This window comes from Protopterus annectens, chromosome 12.part0, assembly GCF_019279795.1.
Source record: "Protopterus annectens isolate FY-2018-M chromosome 12.part0, PAN1.0, whole genome shotgun sequence".
In the NCBI taxonomy this organism is placed as follows: Eukaryota; Metazoa; Chordata; order Ceratodontiformes; family Protopteridae; genus Protopterus; species Protopterus annectens.
Window position 1 is genome coordinate 594,524,476 of NC_056746.1, and position 27,500 is coordinate 594,551,975.

Sequence of the window (27,500 nt, forward strand, 5' to 3'; positions counted from 1 at the left end):
CACACTGAGTTCCAAAAACACAACAATACAATACTGCTTCTAATCAGGACACTTTTATAATATTATTCACTTGAGAAAATGACAGAATAAGTCAGTGTGAATTAATATACATTTTCTAAAATAAAAGAAAGCTCCTCTGTGGTTCTGTCACATTCCTTGTGAGACAGTGGAAAAACACCTAGCTTCTCATTGGCATTTATTTCACTGTCTAGCTAATTGCCTTCTTACTATGTTTATCAAGGAATGTGACAGAACCACAGAGGGACACGTATTATACTTAAAAACTAAAAAGGAATAAAATAAAAATATAAAAAAAGAATCCTTTTTATTCAGTTGTTCTAAAAAGTAAAAAATAAGAAAGAAGAGTGAAAACTTTGCAAAAGAAACACAGACAAGCCGATTTCAAAAAAGCATTCGAGGTTGGTTTTGTTGATTCCTGTTACTTCTTCAGCTACCTCAATAACAGAATCAGCAAAACCAACCTCAAATTAATTTCTGAAATTAGCTTGTCTGTGTTTCTTTTGCAAAGTTTTCACTCTTCTTCCTTAATTTTTCCTTTTTACAGCAACAGAATAAAAATAATACTTTATTAAAAAAAAAAGTGTTTTATGTTTTTTATTACATTAGAAAATCACGCTGCTTAGACTGATGAGATATGCTACTACACTGTCCTTCAACTTGTACTAAGCTTTTTTTTTCCTGGTCATTTTCCTAAAAAAAGTGCATCTGCTCCATTGATGTGATTAGGGCATTTAACAATGAAATACAAAAGTACATAAATAAACAAGCACACATGAGAAATTATGGGAGATACATAGACTGGCATTTCTTCAATTACAAAAAGGAACATGCTGTAAAAGGCACCAATGTTCCAATGTTTTTCAGTTTATAGTTGATATGCAGTGTAAATATGCCATTCTTCTATGTTATAAATTAATCCAAGAAACAGACAGGAGTGACCATAACTAAGGACCCGAGAATCTCTGGCCATTGCAAAGCCAAGCTTCCCATCTGAATTCTGGAAATGCTCTTAATGCATTAGCTGCATTGTACACAAAATAATCTTTGCTTTAAAGAAAATGTCCCTGCTCTCTTCCCCTCTAAAATGTATGTCTTCTTTAGTCATAACTGAGGAATGATGCAGAGTGTCCAGAGATAAATAGGATGGATAAGTTTAACATTTGTGTAGTGTAAAAAAAATCTCTGTCTATCTATCTGTCTATCTATCTATCTGTCTATCTATCTATCTATCTGTCTATCTATCTATCTATCATCTATCTATCTATCTATCTATCTATCTATCTATCTATCTATCTATCTATCTATCCATCTATCTATCTGTCTATCCATCTATCTATCTATCTATCTATCTATCTATCTATCTATCTATCTATCTATCTATCTATCTATCTATCCATCTATCTATCTGTCTATCCATCTATCTATCTATCTATCTATCTATCTATCTATCTATCTATCTATCTATCTACCTGTCTATCCATCTATCTATCTGTCTATCTATATCTAGCTATAGTGTTTGTGCATGTGTGTGGGTGGGTGTAAGTTGCTTTACTGACAAAGCTACATATCAAATGTCAACGTATTGCATATATCTGCACGAAATGCACAATATCAACAAATAAGTAAGGTCTTTAATTTTATTTTGCAGGGTGTTATACATCCCTGCAATCTCACCCATATGCTATATATATATATATATATATATATATATATATATATATATATATATATATATATATATATATATGTATATATATATATATATATATATATATATATATATATATATATATATATATATATATATATATATATATATATATATATATATATATATATATATATATATATATATATATATATATATACACACATACTAACTCCGAGGTTGCAGTGGGTTTTGGACAGATACCCTTATCCCCACTGTTTTGCAATCTTGCATAAGAGTATGATTTATAAGCTCATTTTCAGTCAGTTGTGCCTATGTCTTTTCATGTTTGACAAGTTGACACTTGACATTACGTGACGTCCAGATGGTCAAGTACATTCTACCTTGAGAGACCCAGGAATATTATTATGTAATTATTAACTTGGTTAGTTCATGAAGTGTGACTGTACTTGGGTTTGTAGGCTGCATATTGTTTATTATACTTCCCATTGTTTACCAGGCTGCTCTAGAAGCCAGTATAAAAGCAGAAATCACATTATGGTAAATCCCAGCTGCATGATACATTCGACAACACTGGCTCTCAAACAAGTGATATGCAGTCACTGGTAAGAGAAACACAGTAATCCATTCAAGAGTTACTAGGCTTTACTCCAATGCAAAAGTATACCTCTAGAATGAATCACATATAGCCCATTAATCTCACTTTAACAAAATAGCAAAATAGTAAATGGTATTTGTATTCTAGTGATTGAGAAACTAACTAAGATGTCCTTTTCCTAAGTGTATTTTTATTCCTGTAGGACAGCTCACCCCTGATTTTTTTCTGTCTTCCATTTTAGCAGAAAATGTGTACATACATTAGAGACCTTCATGTGCACATTGTGAGATATCAGGAGAAGGTACAGGAGCCACTAGTAAGGCAAGTCTATAATTATATGAAAATGAGTAGAGCGTGATGATGAGGCATGCAATATGTGGTATAAAGTATAATAAGCACTGTTGAAACAAGACTCTTATTCACCACAGACACAGTTATCTGCATTTTGAAAAGTGCATTATAATCCACACCCAAAGTAAATGTATAATTTGACAATTTAGAGAGATGAGCTAGCCATCATAATTGGAAAAAAGAACATTTAACTGTAGAAACAAGCATACAAATCCAATGTTCAACTTGAACTTCCTTTGTCACATAAATTTCATATTAAAAAAAGTCAACAAAGAATAACAGATTTTCAACTAATTTCAGACCTATACCTGTTTTCACCCATATGAACAAATGTACAAAAAAATAGTACCCACCTTATTGCAGCAGGTGGTATACTTGAGAGCTGGCCTTCATCAAGCAAACACAGGTAGTCATAACCATTTAGTACATTTAAGGTTGCTGCATCCACTGGAGTTTTTGCACGTAGATATTTTAAAATAATTGTTTTGCCCTAGAAAACAGTGATGGTTAATGCACATGTTGTGGTAATTTTTAACTGCACCAACAGACTTTGTGAATACATTTTAGTCATTAAGTCATGACTGTGAAACTCATTTCTGTGAGTTAATTTTCCTTCTCCACATTAAAGTGCTTACAGGTTTCCCTGAAAATGAAAATTGCTGCTACTTTTAAGCCATTGATTATTATGATCTTAGATAAGAATTGGGCATCACTGATGGATCTGCCATCACAGTAATTATAACAGAAGTCAGAAACCAGTTAAAATGTCACAGGAATATGCATTACAACCTTATAAAAGTTAAAACTATAACAATAACAAGGATATGGCTAGCACTGTGTAATAGATCAATACCAAGAATATGCAACTTTCAGAATATCAGATAACTGCCCTTTCCTCTGTCCATTTTGGTCAGAGTTGTCCACACATTTATCAACATTTTTTGGTTAACTACATTTAAAGGAATATTTTATCTACTGTTATCACACATTACCTGTGGGGCATGTCACATATAAATATCTTGACATCCACTTTGAATAGAATTCCTTGTCACACTTATACATAATCACTGCTAAATTCTTATTATACAAAACTTGTATTGCTCACACTTATCCATAGTTACTGCAAGTTTCTTATTATTACATGCAAAACCTGTATTTTTTAGTACTCACTAACTAAAGTCTTTCCTGGACAATGTTTAGAAAGGGAGTATGGCTCTTAAGCTCCTAGCTCTCAAATAAAAAAAAAATCAACAAGAAAACATCCAGATCAAGAAGGGTTTTTAAATATTTACACTATTCAATAAGAAAATTAATATAATATGAACATTTGTAATATATGCTTTTTCTAAAAAAAATACAAGGGCTAATAGCTGAAATGTCTATTATTACTCAATGACTAATTTTTACATATTTTTGGAAAAAAACTGGAAATTGTCTGATGGACCGAACAAAATTTGTAGGCCAAATCAGCAGATAATAAAGAAAAGTTGAGGGTTATGCATGGCAGCTGCAAGGTTTGTTTCCTGTTTCTTGCCACACACAAAGATATCAGTGCACCAGAAAAGAAAACTCCACTGTAAGTAGCTTAGCTTGCAAAACAGTCTTTTCCCATAGAAAGAAAAAAGGGAGAATTTCTGCATACCCAGAACTGTGGATAGCTTGCCATGACAAATTAACATTTAGGATGCTGTCATTATACATTAAATAAACACAAAGTATCAGCCTTTATATTTTTACCATGAGTTAAACAATTATTAAAGTTAGATAACTCACAGACATAAATATTCTACACACAGTATACTATGTGAATAATATGGTGCATTTGCAAAACAGTGAGAACACATTTTATAGTCGGCCATTAAAATGTTTTCACATTTTAATTCTATATTTAGACCAGACAAAATGTAATTAATTAATATCCTCTAATTTTATAAATTAATTATTAAAGAACTTCATCTGAAAGGTGAAAGGAAGTGCAAAAACGTGTTATAAATGTTGCAAAAAAAAAAAAAAATATATATATAAATAGATATAGATAGCTAACAATGAAATTAATGGAATGTTATTCACACCTACATAATATAATAACTATTTGCATGAAATCCAGCCAACAAAGGATAAGTAAAATGATTCATTCATTTATTATAAGATATAAAAGGATTTACTGGATCAATAACTGGACATTTCTCAATTTTCAGGAAATACTGCATTATCATTTTTTCATATTTTGTCATTATTACTGTAGCTGCAAATGGATGCAATATCATCAAAATACATAAGAAGAAAGAAGAAAATTTTGAACACTTACTCTCTCGCCTGTGGATGCAAAACTTAGTAAGGTTTTCAGTGTTTCAGGTGTGTTAATGTTCCATGTACTGTTGATGTCACTTAGACTATAAATTGCTCCTATGTCTCCTATGTTGCGAAGTACATCATCAGGAAGTCCATTTGGGTACAGCTGTATAATATGGAAGCATTAATTTCTTGTTAGATGAAGAGATAGTAACATTTTGTAGAATGGCTTTGCTTTCATGAACAATTAAGAAGACACATAAACAGTCTGTTTTTCAGAAAATGGCAACTGAAAATTAATACAGAAAAATGATATCTGTCCACCTCTTGAATTATCTTTATGTTAATATATAGCAGTATCACAAAGCTGATGGACAACAATTCTTCCTGTGAGTAATGACCAGTATGAAATAAGTATGGTCATTCCTGATTATTTCTATTTACAGCAAATAAAAGTCTTTATCATGGATCTAAAGAATGCCTCAAATCAACTGAAGTGAAATATTAAAAGTGGAAATTTGAGCTTTATTGCTTTTCAACATTGCATTCTGTACAGGTATGTACAGAAGTTTCCGTACACAACAGCATCATCCTTAAACTTCCAAGTACTTTAACAAATACTCTAGTTTGCATGTTAGTAAGGAAGACACATATTTTGTAAAATTATTTAATGCATAAACAGAGGATTATTTTGGAATTAATTTTCTTTATCAAATGGTAATCTACCCATACAGAAATCAACCCTGATTGCGAAATTATTGTAATCTATCATATCTAATTTGTTTACAATGTAAATTATGATTTGCAAAATAATAAATTAAGAGATGAAAGAAGTCAAGAAGTAGATCTTTTTTTTATTCCAACTGTTTTAAATGTAGTTTGAGTTTCTAATTTTTGCTTACCAACTGTTGCGGACCCAGTAATATTCTACGTTTCATCTGGTATTCCTCTGGTCAGGATTCAGAAATGTTACTACCAGCAGTAAGATCCTTTTTACAACTGACGGTACCTATTTCCAGTTCTTAGGCAGCCCTAATGCCACACTTATTTCATAGAAGTACAGCACCACAGTGACCAGACCTCTCTGACCTACAATAAATGCTAATGAGGCATTCTGAGGGAGAGGCATATGATAATTAGCCATGTGCTCTACTCTGGAAAGCATTTATATCATATTATCACATGGCGAAAAGAGTGAACGCTCTTTCATCGAACTGATAATTTCGAAATAACAAAAAAGTGAACACACAGAACAGTGAATTTTTCCCAGGGAAAAAATTCAGCAAAAAAAAAAAAAAAAAAAAAAAAAAAGTTTAAACACAAAATGAAGTGGGAGTTTTGTCTAAAATGACCAAAATCAAAATAGGTGTAAACTCTTTGGCTGAGCTGAATATTGGAGTTTGGGGAGGTGGTTTTATTATTGTTTTTTTCATACAGTACAAGCTACACTTTTTAGAAATTGTGTTATCATAAATGTGGCTTGATGCATTCTCTTCAAAATTTGTGGAACCAAGGTGCAACTGATCACATTTGTTGGGGGTCTCAGTAGACATTTTCTCAAAAATATCTTCTGAATTTCATAACATTAAAACTCATGTCGAAATTCATATCTCAGTAGATATTTCATTACCAACTTGTTCTTGCCACATGGTCGCAGCAGGGTGCAGAAGGCTGAAATTGACAATTTCTCTTGCTTCTTTCAAACACATAATGGGGTGATCAACATTTGTGAGAAAATAATTGTGTTTTGTCCTATATGCAAGAAATAACGTTGACATGCTCTCATTGAGAAAGTAAGTGTTTTATCTTAAACACAACAAATAACCTTGACACACTCCCATCACCAAAGGTCAGGCATCAGGGCTCATGGATGAACAATTTCTAATGTTAAAAAAGTGCTCAAGAATATGTGCCCTTGTTTTCCTGATTGTCCTATATAGTACCTTATACTTATTACAAGGATAGTATAGTTCATAGGTTCATAGGTTCATAGGTAGATACTAGGCTATCTGCCCTAGGGCATTTATAAGCCTAGCCAGAGTGTATTTGGCTTTCGCCTCCCTATTAGATTAGCCTACTGTGCCTCTGTAAAGTAGGTCACAGAAGGTACCCTTTTTAAGATTGGTTTACTGTGCCTCTGTCTAGCAGGGACACAGGAGAGATCCCAGGGGTGAATTTGCGATTTCCCATCCATGCATCCAAATTTCGCTTGAAGAGGGTCAGCGAGGGGCTATGTCTGACATGAATTGGGATTCTATTCCAGAGTGAGGGGAGCCTCTGGGAAATGAATTTGTCCCACCAGCATGTCCTATTTATTTTTGTGCTGAGGTTTAGGTCCCTGGAGCGTGCAGCTCTAAGGGACTTGGATTTTTTGAGGTGGAGCATGTCCATTAATTCTGGGTTTGACATGGCTTTGTACGTCAGGCATAGATCGCCTCTGAGTAGGTGGTAAGCAACTGAGTAGAGCTGAAGTTTCTTTAGTCGAGCTGCATAGGACATCTGTTTGTAGCCCATGATCCTCTTGGTGAGGTACTTTTGGGGTCTCTCCAGTTGCTGCAGGTGTCAGGTAAGGTACATCTCAATAGGGGTATTGTATTCAATTATGGAACTAATGAGTGACGAGTAGAGGGGCACAATGATCTCTCTTGATCTAAATGCGAACCCTTTCGTGATAAGGTGGGCTATATAGAAGGTCTTTCTAACCACTTTGGCAACGTGATTATCAAAGGAGAGATTACTATCTATGTTGGTCCCCAAATCTCTAATTATTTCTTCCGTACTTAATGTATTACCACCTATGTGGTAATTTGTGGGCACCTTGTTTTTCCTAAAGGGGATGACTATGCACTTTTTAGCATTTAGCTTGAGGCCGTGGCTCTGGCACCAAGTATCCGTCTCTGTGAGACCCTTTTGGAGGATGCTTGTGTCAGCTGGAGATTCGATTATGGCCCCCAGTTTGCAGTCATCTGCAAACTTTGTCAGCCATAATCCCCCTGTGTTAGCCTGAACCTCAGAGAAGTATATACCGAACAAGAGAGGTCCCAGAACTGAGCCCTGTGGGACGCCACTTGTAACTGGTTTGGATTCGGACATGGCACCTGTGATTCTGACCATGTGGGTTTTATCTCTGAGCCAGTTTGCAACCCATCTTGTGATATAGGGGTTGATATTTAAGCTGGTAAGCTTATTTATGATGCCCGAGTGGGGTATTGTGTCGAAGGCTTTTGCGAGGTCCAGGTAGGCTGTGTGGACTACCTTGCCCTCATCTATGACTTTGGTAACTGTTTCAAAGAAATCAACTAGGTTTAAGAGGCAAGATCTCCCCTTAACAAAGCCGAATTGGGTAGGGTCCAGTGTCTGGAGGCTCCCAATGTCTTTGTTTATGAGTTCCATGATAATACGCTCCATAGCTTTACAGACCAGACTAGTCAGGCTTATGGGGCGATAGTTTCCGGGGTCTTTTGTGGCACCACCTTTGTGGAGTGGGACCACTGTAGCTGTACGCCATTCTTTGGGTACATATCCTGTAGTAAGGCTAAGTTTGAACAGTGACTTAATGTGAGGGTTCAGTTCTTCTTGGAGCTCATGTAAGACACAGCCTGGGACACCATCCGGTCCCATGGATGCTGTGTTTTTTGCTTTGGAGAGAGCAGCTTTCACCTGTGCATCTGTGATGTCAGGGAGGTTACATTCAGTTGGGATAGGCATTTGCTCCTTTGGGGGGGAAGGTGGGGAGAAGTTTGCACTGAATCTGACTGCCAGGATGTTGGCTATGTCTGTAGGTTCAGTATATTTTGTACCATTATGCAACAATTCAGAGCATATCTGGGAGTTTCCGCCCATGTTCCTGACATAACTAAAGAAGGCCTTGTGATTATCTTTAGTGTCTAGGACAATTTTTCTTTTGAAACTGGCCTTTGATGATTTTATGAGGGATGCCTTCCCTTTTTGGGATTTTGCTCTGTCATGTAATAGCTTCCTCCTTCTGTTGTATAGCTTATTTATGGCCAGGGTCCACCAGACCGGTCTCCTGTTTTTGGAGGAGTGAGTCTTGGTTTTGTTTGGGATAGCATGATCCATGCATTCCTGCAGGTGCTCATAGAATGCATTTGTAAAGGATTCTGTGGATTGGGCTTTATTATCCTCTGGTCCTGGGGCTTTGAAGGATTTCTTGAGAAGTGCAAAGTTGGCTTTTGAGAAATTCTTTACAGTGATTTCCTTGGCTGGGGGTGGGGACGGGATATGGATGTCCAGGGAAAAATTTGTTTATGATCTGATCTTACCAATGAGGGGTTTACCTCTGGTGTGGAACTTAGAGTCCCCATGTTGGTGATGACCAGGTCCAATATGTTGTTCCCTCTTGTGGGAGTGATGACCAGTTGTTCCATTGCATTAGAGTTTATAAATTCAAGGAACCATTGGGCGAGGGTGTTAGGGCTTGAGTAGTTTTCCCAGTCAATTTTGGGTAGTTGAAGTCACCCAATAACATAGTGTTTGGAGAGACCTTCATATTCTCCAGTGTTCTCAGGAATGCCAAGTGGGGTTCCTGTAATAGGGAGGGTGTTCTGTAGCAGGCTACAAACTGAAAGGCAGTTTTGCCCACTATTAGTTGCACATGGATGGTTTCCGATGCTTCGTGCAGTGCTACTAACCTGGAGGTGCAGGTATCTTTGATGAATACAGATACTCCACCTCCTTTTGTGCTTCGGACCGAGTTTTGGGGCCGAAACGCATGGTATGAGTTATAACCTGGTAGTGCTGGGGTGCTCCCAGGAGCCTTGAACCAGGTTTCTGTTACTGCACAGACATCAATTTTCTCCATACTGAGGAGAGCCTCAAGTGCATGCATCTTGAGGTTTAGACTTCTGGCATTGAGTAGCATTACCTTTAGTTTTTTTATCCTTGGGTTGTCTATGGAGGTGGGTTTGTCCTTTGAGCCTTGCCTAAAAAAGGCACTATGGGGGTGGCATGAGCCTTGGCCAGTATACGAAAGCCTAAGGGTGACAGGTGCAAGCCGTCCCTAGCAAAGCACCGTGGCTTGTCGAGCATGTCGAGCATGTCATCCCAGGCTGACAGACACTGGATCCCCTTTGAATGACACCAATACTTTAGCCAATTGTTGAAACTGATAATTTTGTCTTTATACTGTGGCATCATTCTTGGTGAGGGCAAGATGCTACTCAAGGTCAGGGTCATACCAGCCTGGGCTACATGGTCAGAGAGCTCCTCTATGTCTCTTTTCATGTAGTCTAGGGAGGTACGTCTCAGGTCATTCACACCAGCATGGACAATGATGGAGTCATACTTGTACTTGCTTTGGAGTAACCTGAGTGCTTGCGTTATGTGGTGGATCCTGGCACCCGACAGGCAGCTTACAGTGACCTTCTCCTTGTTCAGTCTGGTGAGCGGGACATCAGTGTGCTGGACAATAGAGTCCCCTGTATTTGGTGTGTTGTTTGGCCTTAAGGGCTGTGACTGTGAGGCACACTGATTTTGTGAGATATGTGCTTCATAGGTATTGTTGAGGGGTGGCTGTTGCTTGGATATCTGCTTAGGAGGTCTTTGCTGTTTAGGCAGATTTTTATACAGAGCCTCCGAGTATGTTTTTGTGTGTTTATATGTTGGGTATGCAGATGCAATTGGTCTGTGTGAGACTGGATTTGTGGTGTGGGTGTTTACCTTTTCCTCCTGACTGACTGTGCCAGTCTTGGGTTGAGAGAGCTCCACCTCCAGTTTGGCTGTGTAACTGCATCTCTCACATGTATTAGAGTTTGTTGGAAGGAGGAGAGGGTTGTCTGTGTACATAAGGCAATTGTAACATTGCCTCAAAATTCCCAGATTCACCAGCTGGACTGGAGAGTAGCCTTGAAACTGACCCTTGGACATACCAGATTAGTATAGGGAACTGTTTTTTTACTGATCAGAATAGGGAAGGGAACTGATTTTTCACTTGATCAGGAAGGACCAATCGGGAGTCTAATACTTATGAGAAGTCAAGGAGGGTGTAGTTCTATAGTTAGTTAGTGTTTCCTTATAAGAGCTGAGCAAGTGCAGGGCTTTAGAAAGAGAATAGAGTGATTACTTTGAGAGTTTGAACAGTTCAAGGGAAAAAGTGAAGAGCAGACTTTGTGGAGCCTGGAATAGTTTAAACCTGTTTAGGCGGCGCTGCCTGACGCTGCTCAGTGCGCAAAACTGCGCAAAAGAGAGTTGTAGGGTTTTAAGAGAGAGAGATCAAGGAGTTTAGAACTGACCCAAAATGGCCAATAAAACTACAGCTTCTAGGTAGTAACCACTCCTCCAGGGACAGGCAGGCTGTTCAGTGTTAACCACTCCCACTGGTGAACACAGAGACTTCCCTTTAGCCCAAGCAAGCACTGGCCTTCTAGAAACTTCCAAACAGTTCAGAACAGCAAATCTGTAACTGAACTTTCTTAACTTTTAGTGCATACATGACATCAGATATATGGCAGTTAACTTGCACTGAACTGACACATCTTGTCTCTTAATATAATGGCTTTAAGCATGATCACTCTGAATGCATACTACAGAACCAGGGTACTGCTTCAAACCAGATTCTTGATTATTTATATCATACCCTGACTTAAAAGAATGCATCAGCCAATTTCTAAGGGTTGGGTAATTCCTGGAAATTGTACTGGGAATAGTTTAAAAGCTGTGTATACAACACCATCACTCAGAATTATTTCTCTAGACTTACTATCATGAATACATGCGTTCATATTTTGTAACAAAATACACCTCTTCTCTATCATCACATTTTTTTTGATGTGGTAGTGCCTTGTCTTGCTCCAACACTTCCTTACTGGGAATAAAATCTGCTTTACAGTAAGCCTTTTACAACAAACCCGTCTGGTAATCCCTGGACTCTAATCTCCCTACTAACTCCTAAGTACTTTGTGGAACTTTGCATCATCTGAGCAGACCATCCATGTCCTAGGAACTCACTGTAAGGTAGAGACTCATTCTAGTGGGACAGATAAATATTATCTGCAATTTAAAAAGATTTGCCATAAATTGTCTTTTTAAATACATGATGGGCCTGATTTTATATTGGTCTACATATAACTTGATGTCGAAATAATTTACTATTACTCCCGTTTCAATAACAAGAAAAGGAAATGACAAAACTTTTCTACTTTAGTCTCTGAAAGAAACTAAAATTTTATCTGAGTACCTCCACAGATACAACACTGGTCATCTGTGACCTATGATACATTTTATCATGATATTGACAGTAGCACTCCACATACACATTTGTCTCCTCAAACAGACGGAGAAAAAGGTTAGCATAACTCAGGGCAAATCTGGCCTTATTGTAATCCCTTTCTTCTGCAAGAACACCTACCCATCAAAAAGGAAAATATTGCTAAGAAGACAAAAATATGTCAGTCCCACAATGAATTGAGAGGGATGAAAAGTCACACAAATGTAAAATAGCTTGCAGCTTCTGGTTGTGCTCACTGGAACTATATAAACTTACAATATTAATTGTGACAAAAATAGCCCTATTAACCATCAAAACTGAAAAGATAGTGCAATAGCTGGCCAATATCCATAAGGTATGAGGACAGTTATTTCACTTTTGACTATAAATGGTCATCAGTTAGCATTCCCACAGTTTTCAAGGCACTACTGATTTTAGAAACAATGATTCTCCCTAATAGATTGGTACTGTTTTTATGAACCAGATGGATACATTAACAATGGGTCACACTATGGTACCTTTATTTATTTTTATTTTGTTTATCTTTTGTTGACTGGGTTAGTCCCACTAGACTAGTAGAATCTTTTCAGGAGAGACCCAATATGGTATTCATACTGTTAAGGGAAATTTGGTCAGGGCATTCGGGAACTTCTATTCATCATTGTTGTGAGTGGGACCCATTTTGGAGGAGCATTTCCTGTTTCCATTCCAGGCGCAGAGGTGGCTTGGAGAAACTGAGAGTCACATAAAGAGTGAAAGATATAATGCAGTGGTGAAAGAAATGAACAGATATGAAGTGTGGGGCAATGTAATAGCTCTTTTAGGTGTAAAACCACATGAGGTAAGAGCATTTACTCTTATTACCAATCATGAGCGGACAGTGATCCGCTGTGGCGACCCCTAAAGCCGAAAGAAGAAGAAGAAAAACAAAGAGAAATTTTGACACATTATATTCGGGATTGCTTTTTAATAGTAAATAAGAATAAGGAAAAATAAAAAGAAAGAGAAGAAGATGAACAACGAGAAGACATTTCAAAAGTAGTAGAAACAAAAGAAAATTTAGATGAGAAAAATAAAGATGACATAGAAGAAGGTACTGAAATAAGCAACGAAGAAAACGTAAATTGAGAGGTAGTAAAAGAAAAAAAGGAAAAAAAATAATTCTAGTCACAAAAGAGTAAAATACAGAAAAAGAAAATATAAGGGGGAAAGTACAAAGAAAAAAGGAAGGAAATGGATAAGAAAGAATATACACAGCTAAAGATTGGGGGTTGGTATAATGGTAAGCTGTTTGACTAACAGACACAAAGTACCATGTTTGATTCTCACCTTTGGGAGAGAAATTGGCAAGGCTTACTATAGCTTATTAAGAAAACTAGCCTAGTAATTAGCTATGAACTTATGAAACCATGAATCTAAGGAAAAGGGAAAATGTAGGTGGGAGATTGGTATAATGGTTAAGGTGTTTACTTTACAGACACAAGGTGCAGGGTTTTATTCTCACATGGGTTAATTGGCTAGGCTTAAAATAGCCCACAAAGGCAATTAGCCTAGTACTAATCTATGAACCTATGAACCTATAGACAGTATTAAGAATATAGTAAGACGAAAAGGGATTTTGGAGTGGTGCAGTACATGTGCTGTAGATAATTATATTAGAAGACTCAAGATTTTTAACTAATGAAGAAAGATTATAAATATAGAAATTATGGGGAGGAAAGATAATCTGGAATTTGGGAAATGAGAGATGTTCTGGTATAGCTGTATTCTGTAAAAATACAGTTAAGATATTATATGTAACTTTAGAAAAAATGGGAAGGTTAATCATTGTATATTTAAAATTGAAAGGACAAGTATATAGAATTATAGCATTATATGCTTATACTAATTGTAAAAAAAAGGAAAAATTATTTCATCAGATGTTAGACTATGTAGTGATAAATATGAATATTGTAATAACAGGAGACTTTAATTGCGATTTAGGAAAGAAGCATAAAAAGAAAGGAAATTATATAAGAAAAAAGTTAGACATTGTAAGCGGTGGTAAATTCAAACTTTATTTTATTTATTTTATTTTTTATTTTATTTATTTTACATTTATTAACTAGGATGGTCTGACTGGACACAGGTCCATTTTCAGTGGAGGCCCTGGGAGAAAAGCTCCATAGTAAGCAAAATTTTACACAATATGTTAAAATATGGTATACAGAGAATTTTCAAACATATGTAAAATACAGTATAAAGCAGATGGGGTCTATATTAAAACATCAAAGGTTTAATAGTTCGAATCACTAAAGGTCGAGCTTTAGTGATCAAACTATTAAAATTTTGAATGTTCATAAAAATAAATAATAATAAAAAAAAAAGAAAATCTAAAGGGTGTACCCCCCTGCACCCCCCCCGTACTTAAATATACCAACTCTGAGACCGCACTACATTGAATTAAATGGAAATCTTCCCTTATGGAAATTTATGTTTACCCATTCGATGTTCTGCATTTTCACTATTCTTTTGTCGACACTGTCGGATTCGACATTGTCGGCTTTCAAGAATATAATATAGATCGAGCAGAAGACATAACAAGACCTATATATACAGGAAAAAATAGTTGCACATGGTTAATGACAGAATAAGTATACAAATTCAATCAGCATTACGAGAAGGCCTAGACTGTAATATACATTACAGTAGGTATATTAGGAAGCGAGGTATATAAGTGGAATAATTTGAGGACTTATGTAATACATGGGCATAGCCACTTATTTTTTAAGTGTGTTCTGAGTTTTTAAAGTGAGAAAAGGTAGGGGCAGAAATCAGAGCAGGAGGGAGATTATTCCAGGTTCTAGCTATGGAGTGGGAGAACACTGCTTTTCCTGCAGTATTGTTATCCCTAGAGATACAGAGGAGGGGTTTGTCGGAAGATCGGAGTGGACAATTTGTATTATAGTGGGTGAGAAGTTGGCCTAGTGCAAGGTTTTTTCCTGCATGTGCTACCACATTGTAGGTAATGACTAATTGGTGATAGGTTAATAGATGGGGAAGTTCCAGCTATTGCAGTTCCATTACAGCCTAGCAATAGTGGGTTCTAAAGGTGGAGCTGTTTGCATACTTGGTGATTTTATTATAACATGATTTGAGTCTGGCAAGGTCAGGTTTTCTAAGCTGGGTAACAACTGGAGCAGCATAGATTAGGGTAGACAAGAAGTGAGTTTGGGCTAGGGTAATCCATGCTTGTTTTGAGAGGGATGTCCTGTGCCTATATAGTGTTCCCATTTGTTATGGACTTTTTTGATTGTTTGTGAAATGTGGACGTCAAAGTGTAGATTGCTATCAATTTTAACACCTAGGAATTTGATATGGTCAGAGGGAGAAATAATAGTGCCATTTTTGGAGGAAATAGTGAAGGATAGAGGGGTGGAAATGGTTTTGTTGGAGGTGAAAAGTAGTAATTTGGTTTTATTAGGGTTTAGGATAAGTTGGATCTGAGTGATCCAACTTTCCACAGAGCTAAAGGATTCCTGGGTGAGTTGTTGTAGGGTGGGAAGTGATGGAGCTGAACAGATAAGAGTTGAATCATCAGCGTATTATATAAGTGAAGCATGCTGTTTGGTGGTATGGAGATTATTGGTAAATATGGAGAAAAGAAGTGGGCCTAATATGAAGCCTTGTGGTACACAGATGGTAATTGGGAGTAAGGGGGATAGTACACTTTACCATTGGACAGATTGCTGCCTATTTGACAGATAACTTTTAAACCAGGCTACAGCAAAAGTGGCAAAGGATAGGGATGTCAGGGTGTCTGGTAGTAAGGAATGTGAAACCATGTCAAATGCTTTGGAGAGGTCCAGAAATATTGCAGATACAAAGTTATAATTATTTGTATGTTGGTTGATCAGACTGGTGAAAGAGATCATAGTGGTGGTTATACTATGGTGTTGTCAGAAGCCATGCTGTGTGGGGGAGAGGAGATGGTGTGAGTTTAGGAATTGTGTTACCTGAGAATGTATACATTTCTCTAGTAGTTTAGATAAGGGGGTAGAATGGCAATGGGGCGATAATTTGAGTATTCGTAAGAGTTTCCAACTTTATGTAGTGGAATAATGTATGATACATTCCATAGCTGTGGGACATATGCTTCTTGTATGGAGTGATTGATAAGAATAGACAAAAATTCATGGACTTAACAAAAGGAGTATGTATACAACTGAAACTGATTATTTTATAGTACCAGAAGATTTAATTTTAAGAAATGGGGGTAGTTGAAACTGTGTTTTCTGATTATCTTGCAATATGGCTAGAAATAAAAGAAAACAAGGAATATATAAAAATAGGCAAAGGAATAAAAAGGATAAATGAGAACGCATGTAATAAAGAAGGAAAGAGATTAGTAACACAGTTAGGGAAAGATCATATTACTATGACAACATTTTATAAAAATTGGTCTGAATGGTGGATATTATTTAAGTAAAAATATAAAAAAAAGTTGCAGTGGCAATATGTATAAGAAATGTTTAAAGAAAAAAAGAGAAGATAGTGAAGAAAATATGGAATGTAAAAAAGAGTTGACAGAAAACTAGAATAAAGAGTTCAAAAAGGAGATGTCTTTAAATGAGCTACATAACGTAGTAGGACAAGTAAATATAGACTGGCTGCAGAAACAGATGGAGTAGGGCATGAAATGCAAAACATTTAAGGGATTGGCCACAAAATATTTTTAAAGATTTTGAATGAATGGTTAAAGGTTTTACTTATAAAGAATTATGTAGTGCAATGCTTAAATTCATATGGAAGAAGGAGGACAGAAGACAAAAACTGGACATTGATAGCACTGAATAATAATCATTATAAGATCTTTATGAAAATAATATGAAAGAGATTTAAAACGAAAATGGAAATATTACAGAAGATAATTTGTATCATATAAAGGGGAAGAGTTGTCAGGAAGTATTACTGATAGAGAAGTTGTGGATGAAATTAGGAATAGAAAAGAAGAATCAAAAATCACGACACAAGACCTTCATTTGACACAATTGTACATGAAATGTTATGGATGACAATGAAAAAATATAAGTGAGAAAGTCATGAAACGATGTATGCCAATGTATAGTAATCGTCTTCTCCTTTCAGCTGCTCTTTTTACAGGTCGCTACATTAAATCATTGGTCTGCAGAATGAGTTGCAGTAGAGTTTTTTTGGTGTTGAGTTGCTAACCCAGTACCCTACCTTCCTTAGAAGGCACACACACACACACACGCGCACACACACACACACACACACACACACACACACACACACACACACACACACACACACACACACACACACACATGCACGAACACACACACACACGCGTGCGCACACGTCCACACACACACACACACACACACACACACACACACACACGCACGAACACACACACACACGCACACACACACACACACACACACACACACACACACACACACACACACACACACACACACACACACACACACACACACACCTAGAACCAATTTAGAGTATCCAATCCACCTACAGCAACTCTTGGGAATATGGGGGGAAACTGGAGCACTCAGAATAAACCCATGCTAACACAGAGAGGACATGCAGACTCTGCACAGAAGACACCCCAGCATGTCAATGTATAGTAATAATAAGATAAACATACTTGTAAATGGACGGTTAAGTAAAGAGGTATAATGCACAATGAGTGTTATACTCTTTGCATTAGTTATGCTTGTGATAGCATATGAAATAAATTACAAAATGAAGAACGGTATATAACACCTGAATGGTTAAGAATTCCAGCTCTGCTAACAAATGCAGATGACAGTATAATAATTGCAAAAAAGAAAATTTGGATAAAAGAAGTAATAATCTGCACAAAATGTGTGTCTAGAGGTGATAGGGATGGCTTTAAATAAAGAGAAAAATAAAGGTTTCGGTGATGTAGTAAAGATGGGGGTATATATTTTACAATGAATAAAATTTCTGTGTTAGATATAAAATATGGGAATAAACCTATACGCATAATTCAATGGGGGAAAAACAACAGAAGAAATAAAACAAGCCTATCTTTCCTGATAAGCATGTAAGTTATCATTCAGGAAAAGGCTTATTTGATAAATTCACTACTGATGGGAAAAATAGCATACTTAGCAAATGTATTTATATTGCCAACAGTATTTGAAAATGAGTTATTACAGATAACGCTTGTATTTATATGGGGTTCTAGATTAAACCCAGTAAAAAGAGAACTTTGGATGCAAATAAAGAAGAAACAGGTTTAGCGTTAAATAACCTAGTGGTATAGGCTGTTTCATTACACTTGTATAAAGTGTTAAAGTGGATAAATGAAAAAGATGAGAGATTAGTAGTAAAACTGTGTAAGTATGATACATTTTGGAGTATGGTAAAAAGAGTAAAAGAGAAAAGGAGGGTATTAATGAAGAAATAAAATGTTATCAAGAAAAATATTTTTGTGGAAAATAAAAATTGATGATATATAAAAAGATAGAAAATGTGGTATAAGAATGTAATGATAAAACTATGTAAAACCATGGGAAAGTTTAACGGGAAAAAAAATTAATTTTAAAACTATAAAAATAAGCAAATGGTGAAAGTAGACTGGCAAGATTTTTTTGTGGAGAGTGGTAATAGATAAATTGCCAATAAAAGGAAATATGCTATATAAAAAGAAACTTGATAGAATATGTTTATATGGTCAAAAAGAAGAAACTAGCGAACATGTATTTTTGAAATGTAAAAGAGTAAAAAAGCTATAGAGAAAACTATGTAAAGAATATTTTTTCAAAGATATAAAAGCAGCAGATAAAATAAACACGAGTATGATTAAATATAGACATATGAACAGAAATACAGAATATGTTAGAATAGATAAAAAGATATTTTATGGTATGTGGGCTATATGTAAGAAAGAATAAAAGAAATAATGTTTAATTCTAAATGAATTTTAGCAACACAAGTAAAATCAGATGTGATAATGGGAAAAGGAGTGCAGGTGTAATAGGGATGAAAATTTAGTATGATTGTAAAGGAAACTATGAATATGTGTAAACAGATTTTCATATCTATATATTTGTATGTTTGTGAACATTTCTAAATGTGTAAATATGATTGTAAATAAGAGTTATTTGTGTATATAAATAAAGGACCCCTACTCTTTTTGATAGGTGCTGAGGAATTTTTTTTGCATCCACATATGTTACCACCAGCTCAAGCAGATGGGGCCTCATTTTATTATCTCATCCAAAAGATGACATAGTTAGGAGTACAGAACTCTAAACATATCATTCAAAATATTCTCTCCACTTATATAACCATGTTTTCCCACTTTTCCAGGAATGCTTGTAAATTACTTTGTACTTCATCAATGGGACTGGAATTTAAGAAAGAGTATACTTGTTAAATGCTAAGCAGCTCATACTAAATGCACATGTATGCCACTTGAGACATGACTTCAATATTAGCTCCTTGTCTGATGGCCTTTTGACAATATATATCCTGTTAGAGAGCACCTTCAAAATATACACCAGTTCCTTTGATCTGTTAAAGTTAACTTTGAACTTTTGAGCTTATGTAAGCTGTGAAAGCTAAACTGAGTGTTATACAAAATCCTATTCTTCTTGTTTTAGTTCATTTGCTTCTGTGTTGGCCTTTCGAGTAGTGGAGCTTGCTCTACTTTTGTGAATTTTGCTTTGGTTCAATCTGAGGATTTAATACCTTTGTTTTCTTATTCACCTTTCTCTGGTCCCAGAGTTTAAATAGTGATTTAAGTTCAGGCATAGGTCAGTTTTTAGTTTAGTTTAGGTGAAGAAGGTGGTTTTAACTTTGTGGAAGCTTTCCTTTAGTGCATTATCTGCAGTTTCTGGGTCTGGACATTGAAGATTTCTTGGAGTTCAAGTAATGATTTATAGAACTGCTTTTAGTTGTGATACATTTTCTTGAGGTTTAGTTCTAAGAGATTTTTTGAGTGAGAGAGCAAGATGTTTATGTCTACAGTTAATTTGCACCAATGCAATGAGTCAGAACTGAATGCAATGAGAAAGGTTAGTAATTATTAAATAGAGAAGTATTGCTACCAGTTTTAAAATTTAGCATGGTTGGCTTTTTCAAAGTTGCACTAGTTCTCGAAAAACCTAAAAACTGATAATATTAACATTTCTGGTCTCCACAAAACTAGTAAGTCACAAAAGAATATAATGTTTTTAGATGGGGATGTTGCTATTTATATTTATAAAATTAAGTATGGAAATGTTCTACTACGTGAATATGGTAGGATTTATTTAGAGGGGTTTACTGGTATTCCATTTAGGATTGTTGCTATTTATAATTTTTTTTCTATACAGAAATGGAAATTATAGATTTATTAACCATCATAGTTTTCACACCTGTTCCTTGCCTGGTAAGCAATTGTCAGAATTGTGAGTAGTAAAGAATGTATCCGGATGTCAAGTTAAATTTTAATTGTTTCTCCAAGCAGGGAAATAAACAAAACAAAACTGAAGCTCATATTTATGAAACTGTTCAGAGTTGAAACTGTTTTACCTTCAGCATTTGAACAGACACTTATAGCATTCTGAGAATCATTGTATCGGAGCAATCTGTGCCTTCCAATCCCTAGTATGTACTTCATTACAGCACTCTATTATGTATACATACTAATTCATATAACAAATGCTAAAAACATAAGTCTGTTTATCTATTTATTTTGTTTGCTTGTTTGTTATCTGGGTGAGTAGGCTGATACAGGACCTTTTCCTGCCACAGCCAAGATCAAATGTCAAAATAATTCTACAAAAATATACAAGTATAAGTACTAAAAAATAATAGGTAATACACACACGCATACACACACACACACACACACACACACACACATATATATATATATATATATATATATATATATATATACATATGTACATGTATCCATTTATACAGGTATATGCTGTTGTGCTATTACAACTGTAGCAAGCTACTTGCTGCATTAATAGCAAATGGTTTGCTACAGCCTCAAGAGAGGATCTTTTTCTTAGATTCTCAACTTGGAGAGAGGAACTTTTTTTTTTTTTTTGATCCTCAGCTTATGTTTGAGGTTTGAGGTTGGTGCTAGATCAGCAGGTACAACAGGCTCTAGTTAACTTACTAATGCTCAATGTCAAATGTTTAACTGACTGAGCAAAAAATTATACTACTCTTCTGTGATGGAATTCAAGTATTCTAGTGACTGATTTTACAAGTGACATATACACTGGTTGGAACATAGCACAAATTTTTAGCATACTATAATGTTGTTTGCCAGATGTTGCAATTAATGCCAATCCCTAGTAAAATGTGCTTTTGAAGTTCAGAGTAATTATTCACACCATGTAAGAGCAGGGTATTGTAAGATGGAAAGAAAAGACTGACATGCAATTAAGTGCACTGTGTATTAGTCCTTTCAAAAGCAATATTATTGTGCAACAATGAAGCAGTTAGACTGCAGTACCTATATAAAAAAGCAATATAGCATGACAGGAAGTCTTTAACATGATTCAGGAATTATGACACGGAGTACCAACTCTTTTTATGGAACTCGTGATTACCAAAGCAGGAGCATGTTCTGTGTCTCAAAGGAAACACTAATAGTGACCCCTTGGTGGTACAGTGTTAGCTGACACTGTGTGATGTGGTTGTAAGTCTAGTGCTGCAAATGAAGTTGTAGCACTGAAGCTGCATAGCAGCAGCAGAATGTTGGGCTCTTTAACGAATGATGATAATTGAGATGCACAAAATTCATATGAGATACGTATTAACACATAGTATGCAAGGATAGATAATGAGGGCAATGCGCTCACATGTGTTGCTGGATTCTGCACCGCATGTCATGATAGTAGCCTAGCCTCAGTGGTCTGCTCTATGTGCTGCCTTTCCCCTGCATGTCGCACTTTACCACCATGCACCCATATGTTGGGCTGTCTCAGCAGACATGGTACTCTCAGTTTGTATTATGCATAGTGCTATAGTGTTGTGCCCTGCACATTCCAAAATGAATATTTTCCTCTCACACCTTGTCTTTTCAGGAGATGCTTGGTATACAGGCATATTCTGATCCATTAACCAATCCATCTCGATATTCCACTTATCTTGGTCACAGTTATCTTGTAGGGTACACAGTGTTTCTTTGTTGTGTGCTCTGCATAGCACTCATTTGGCTTAGCAATGCCTTTCATGCTGTGCACCTTGAATGCCATGCACAGTATTTACTTGTGGGGTACACAGTGTCTCTGTGCTGCGTACCATGCCTTTCATTCTCTGCATCTTCATATAATGCCATTTTATGTGCTGTACTTAAGTTTATGTGTATCAGGCTTAAGATGACTATGCTAGTGATTACTAACTAACAGCAGGCTAGTGCAGAAAACATTGAAGTTTTCAAGCATTATTAGGTTCATAGGTTCATAGGTGAGTACTAGGCTATCTGCCCGAAGGCATTTATAAAACTAGCCAGAATGTGTTGGTTTTCGCCACCCCCTTAGATTAGTTCCCTGTGTTTCTGTCCAGCAGAGCCACTGAAGTGATCCCCAAAGTAAACTTTCTGTTTCTCATCCACTCATCAAGGTTTCTTTTGAAGAGTGTTAGTGAGGAGTTCTGTCTAATGTAGATTGGGATCTTGTTCCAAAGCATGGAAAGTCTCTGGGACAGGAATCTATCCCTCCAGCACATCCTATTTATTGTTGTGGTGAGGTTTAGATACCTAGAGCGTGTGGCTCAAGGGGATAAGATTTTCTTTAGGTGGAGCATGTCCATCAATTCTGGGTTGGACATGGCCTTGTATGTCAGGCAGAGATCACGTCTGAGTAGGCTGTATGCAACCGAGTACAACTGGAGTTTCTTCAGTTGATCTGCATAGGGCATCTGTTTGATGCCATTGATCCTCTTGGTGAGGTACTTCTGTTGTCTTTCCAGCTGTTGCAGGTGTCTTGTAAGGTACATCCCAAATGGGGTGTTGTACTCTAAGATGGGTCTGATAAGTGATGAGTAGAGGGGCACAATGACCTCTTTTGATCTGGATGAGAACCCTTTTGTGATTAGGTGGGCCATGTAGAAGGATTTTCTAACCACTTTGGCAATGTGATTATCAAAAGTGAGATTACTATCTACTTGGATTCCCAGATCCCTTATTACGTCTTCCGTATTTAGGGGATTACCACCTATGTGGTAGTTTGTAGGTACTTTGTTTTTTACAAAGGGGATGACTATGCACTTTTTGGCATCTAACTTAAGGCCATGATTTTGACACCAGGTATCTGTCTCAGTGAGACCCTTTTGGAGGATGTCTGTGTCAGCTGGAGAGTCAATTATAGGCCCTAGTTTGCAGTTGTTTGCGAACTTGGTCAGCCATAGTCCTCCTGTGCTTGCCTGTACCTCTGAGAAGTATATACTGAACAGGAGGGGTCCTAGGACTGAGCCCTGGGGAACACCACTTGTAACCAGTTTAGAGACAACCTAGCTCCAGCAAGTCTCACCATGTGGGTTCTTTCCATGAGCCAGTTGGCAACCCATCTCGTGACGTAGGGGTTTATGTTCAGGCTGGTGAGCTTGTCTATAATACCAGAATGGGGAATGGTGTAGAAGGCCTTAGCGAGATCTAGGTAGGCTGTGTGTACCACCTTTCCCTCATCTATAGCCTTGGTAACTGTCTCAAAGAAGTCCACCAGGTTTAGGAGGCATGATCTGCCCTTAACAAAGCCAAACTGGGTAGGGTCCAGTGTTTGGAGGTTCCCAATGTCTCTGTTAATGAGTTCCGTGATGATGCACTCCATAGCCTTGCTGACCAAGCAAGTCAGGCTTATAGGACGATAGTTCATGGGGTCTGTTGTGGCTCCACCTTTGTGGATCAGAATAACCATTGCTGTACGCCACTCTATGGGTATGTAGCCTGTGGATAGGCTAAGTTTGAACAGTGTGTTTAGGTGAGGGGTTAGTTTGTCTTTGAGCTCGTGTAGGACGCAGCCTGGGACACCATCCGGTCCCATTGCTGCTGTGTCTTTGGCTTTGGAGAGGGCTGTTTTAACCTGAGTGTCTGTGATTTCAGGGACTCTACATTCTTCTGGTATAGTTATGGGCCCTTTAGGGGGTGAGAGGGTGGGTGAAGTTTGCGCTGAACCTGTCTGCCAGGATGTTGGCGATATCGGTCGGTTCAGTGTATTTTGTGCCATTCTGCACTAACTCTGAGCAGATCTGAGCATTGCTACTTAGATTCTTGACATAGCTAAAGCATGCCTTGTGGTTATCTTTGGAGTCCTTAGCAATTTTTCTTTCAAAGCTCGCCTTGGATGATTTCATGAGGGATCGTAGTTTCTTGCTGATACTAATCAGGGTTGTTTTCCCTTCTTGGGATTTTACTCTTTTCTGTACTAGTTTCCTCCTTCTATTGTATAGCTTGTTTATGGCAGGAGTCCACCAGACTGGTTTCCTTTTCTTGGAGGAGTGAGTCTTGGTTTTGCTTGGGATGGCACGATCCATGCATTCTTGTAGCTGCTCGTAGAATGCATTAGTAAAGGATTTTGCAGCTTGGACAGTGCTATCCTTCAGCATGGGGGCTTTGAAACTTTCCACCTCGGTCTTAAGTAACATGAAGTTTGCTTTTGAAATTTTTTCATGGTGGCTTTCTTGTCCAGGGGTGTGGATGGAATATGGATATCCAAAATGATTTGTTTATGGTCAAATCTAGCCAGCGAGGGGTTGACCTCTGGTGTGGAATACCGGTAGCCCATGTTGGTGATGACAAGGTCCAATATGTTGTCACCTCTGTTGGGAGTGTTGACCAGTTGAACCAGGGCATTTGAGTTTATAAATTCTAGGAAAAGTTGGGCAAGGGAGTTAGTACATGAGTAGTTTTCCCAGTTAACTTTTGAGTAATTGAAATCACCCAATATTAGGGTGTTTGGTAGGACCTTTATGCTTCCCAGTGTTTCCAGAAATGTAGAATGGGGGTCCTGGGACATGGTGGGTGATCTGTAGCAAGCTACAATTTGAATTGCAGTCTTGCCCATTGTTAGTTGCATGTGGGTCATCTCTGAAGCATCGTGCTTTGCCACAAACCTGGAGGTGTGGGTATCCTTGATGAATATGGATACACCCCCACCTTTTGTATTTCGGTTTGGGTTCCGTGACCAAAATGTATGGTGTGAGTTGTAGCCTGGTAGTGCTGGGGTGCTCTCTGGAGCCTTAAACCAGGTTTCTGTTACTGCACATATATCAATTTTCTCCATACTCAGGAGTGCCTCGAGTGCGTGCATTTTGAGGTTTAGACTTCTGGCATTGAGTAGCATTACCCTCACTTTTTTGTTACTTGTGCTATTTATGGCAGTAGGTTTGTCTTTTGAGCCTTGCCTAAAAAAGGCACTATGGGGGTGGCAAGAGCCTTGGCAAGTATTCAAAAGCCTAAGGGTGCAAGCCATCTCTAGTGAAGCAGCGTGGCTTGTCCAGCATGTCATCCCAGGTGGACAGACACTGGATCCCATTTGAATGACACCAGAAACTTAGCCAATTGTTGAAATCGAGAATTTTTTCTTTATACAGTGGTATCATTCTTGGTGAGGGCAGGATGCTACTCAGGGTCAGGGTCATACCGGCCTGGGCTACGTGATCAGAGATCTCTTCTATGTCTCTTTTCATGTAGTCCAGGCAGGTACGGCTCAGGTTTAAGTGCTTGTGAGCACTATAAAGTGCATGTAAAGGGTGACAAGAATTAAATGTGTCTGTGTAAAGATTTATATGGCTAGGCATATTACAGACTCTTTGATTACTTACCTAATACTGCTCCTATGTTGTTCTATCTTAGAGATTTCTGTTTTCACCCAGATAACGTGATCTTCTGTTCAGTATATATAAGTAGAAAGGCATATGGGTGTGCCAGGTTTTTAAACCCTTGCACAGATGTTTTAGGTGGTTTTGCAATACTAATTGTGGATTGCATTTGACAGACTCTGTTCAAGTGTAATTTGTGTCTCCTGACTTGATTTCATCTGAAAAAGAATTGCTTTTTAGCTGTTTTTGCAATATTGTAATATTGACAGTGGATCACATTTGAATGATTCTGATGGGTTATGATGAATATTTTGTGACTTAATATGAGTTCCATTATATTTTGTTAATGAGCTTTAGTTAGCTGTGAAAACGACAGCATGCAGTGTTGCCCTGCTATGTGCCTTATATCACATTAATGTAGCCTTTCCCCAGCAGTGCCCTGTGCATTATTTAGTTTGAAGGCATACAGTGCCATGTAACTACTTATAGAACTGGGTTCTGAGCTGAAGACTTGCATTTTAGCTCTGTTCCTGAATTCTTCATCTTAAATGCACCTTGTCACCAGGACTTTGAATGTGAATGCACTCTTAAGCCAGTATTAAATATCCTGTTTCTTTTCAGTTGTACCAGTTGATTTATATGGTTAAGTTACAGTCTGTGTTCAGCTCATAATAAGATTTACCACAATATTTCAAACCACAACTATCTTCTATAGTTACACTTGAAATCAAACCAAGAGTACTGTGTAAAGGAAGGAGGGTAGCTGGGCAGTACTATATAGGAATATAATAATGTATAGACACAGAGGTGTCTGTGTAAAATTACCTTTCATGTCATTTTATCTTGTGTCTTGCTTTGTGGAGTTTGGTAACATTTATTAAATGCATTACAGCATTTAAGTATCAATGACAGTTATGCTATATCATTATAACTTAGGTGAACTTTGATTTACTGGGAACCTGAAGTACTGTCAATGTATTTATTCAATGATTTATCTAATGAGTGAATGTTATATAAAAATAATAAAAAGTGTGTTTTGCAACTGTCACATCAAATCAAGTTTGTCACTTGCTTAAATATTTATTTATTTTTTCCAATATCTATATTTGGGTTTCCATGAAGAAATATCAAAAAACGTCTTCAAGATGTGATGAGCTTAAGTACACAGAGAATGCTTTGTTTATGACACATTGAAAAATTAACAGAAACATTTAAATAATAATATAACTAGCTACACCCAGTGACAAGTGCCATAACATGAGTTCAGTTACTACAATAACAAGTAGAAAACAGTATGGCCTCAGAGATAAAAATAAAAGTAAAAGCAAGACTTTAGTAATAAAAGTTCCCTTTGTTAACTCAGCTTAACATGTAGATGTGTCTAACTGAAATTACTGGAGTATGTGGTTAAAAACTGTTTTTCAAAAGTGTGCTTAATATGAGTTTGCTTTGGTTGCTATTAATTTATCAGCTGTTAAATATTGAATCACCATATGTTTAAAGCCATCCCATGATGCATTTCATCT

General features: G+C 36.9%; 1 protein-coding gene across 1 annotated transcript in view; it reads right to left on the reverse strand.

Annotated features, from left to right (window-relative positions):
* The window catches only part of LOC122816736, a 157,265-nt gene that overhangs the window by 38,622 nt on the left and 91,143 nt on the right, over positions 1 to 27,500 (reverse strand). The window contains exons 12-13 of the mRNA XM_044089729.1: positions 4,948 to 5,097; positions 2,993 to 3,129 (exon numbers count right to left, since the gene is read on the reverse strand). Coding sequence (XP_043945664.1) covers positions 2,993 to 3,129; positions 4,948 to 5,097 — 287 coding nt within the window. The remainder of the gene's footprint in view (positions 1 to 2,992; positions 3,130 to 4,947; positions 5,098 to 27,500) is intronic.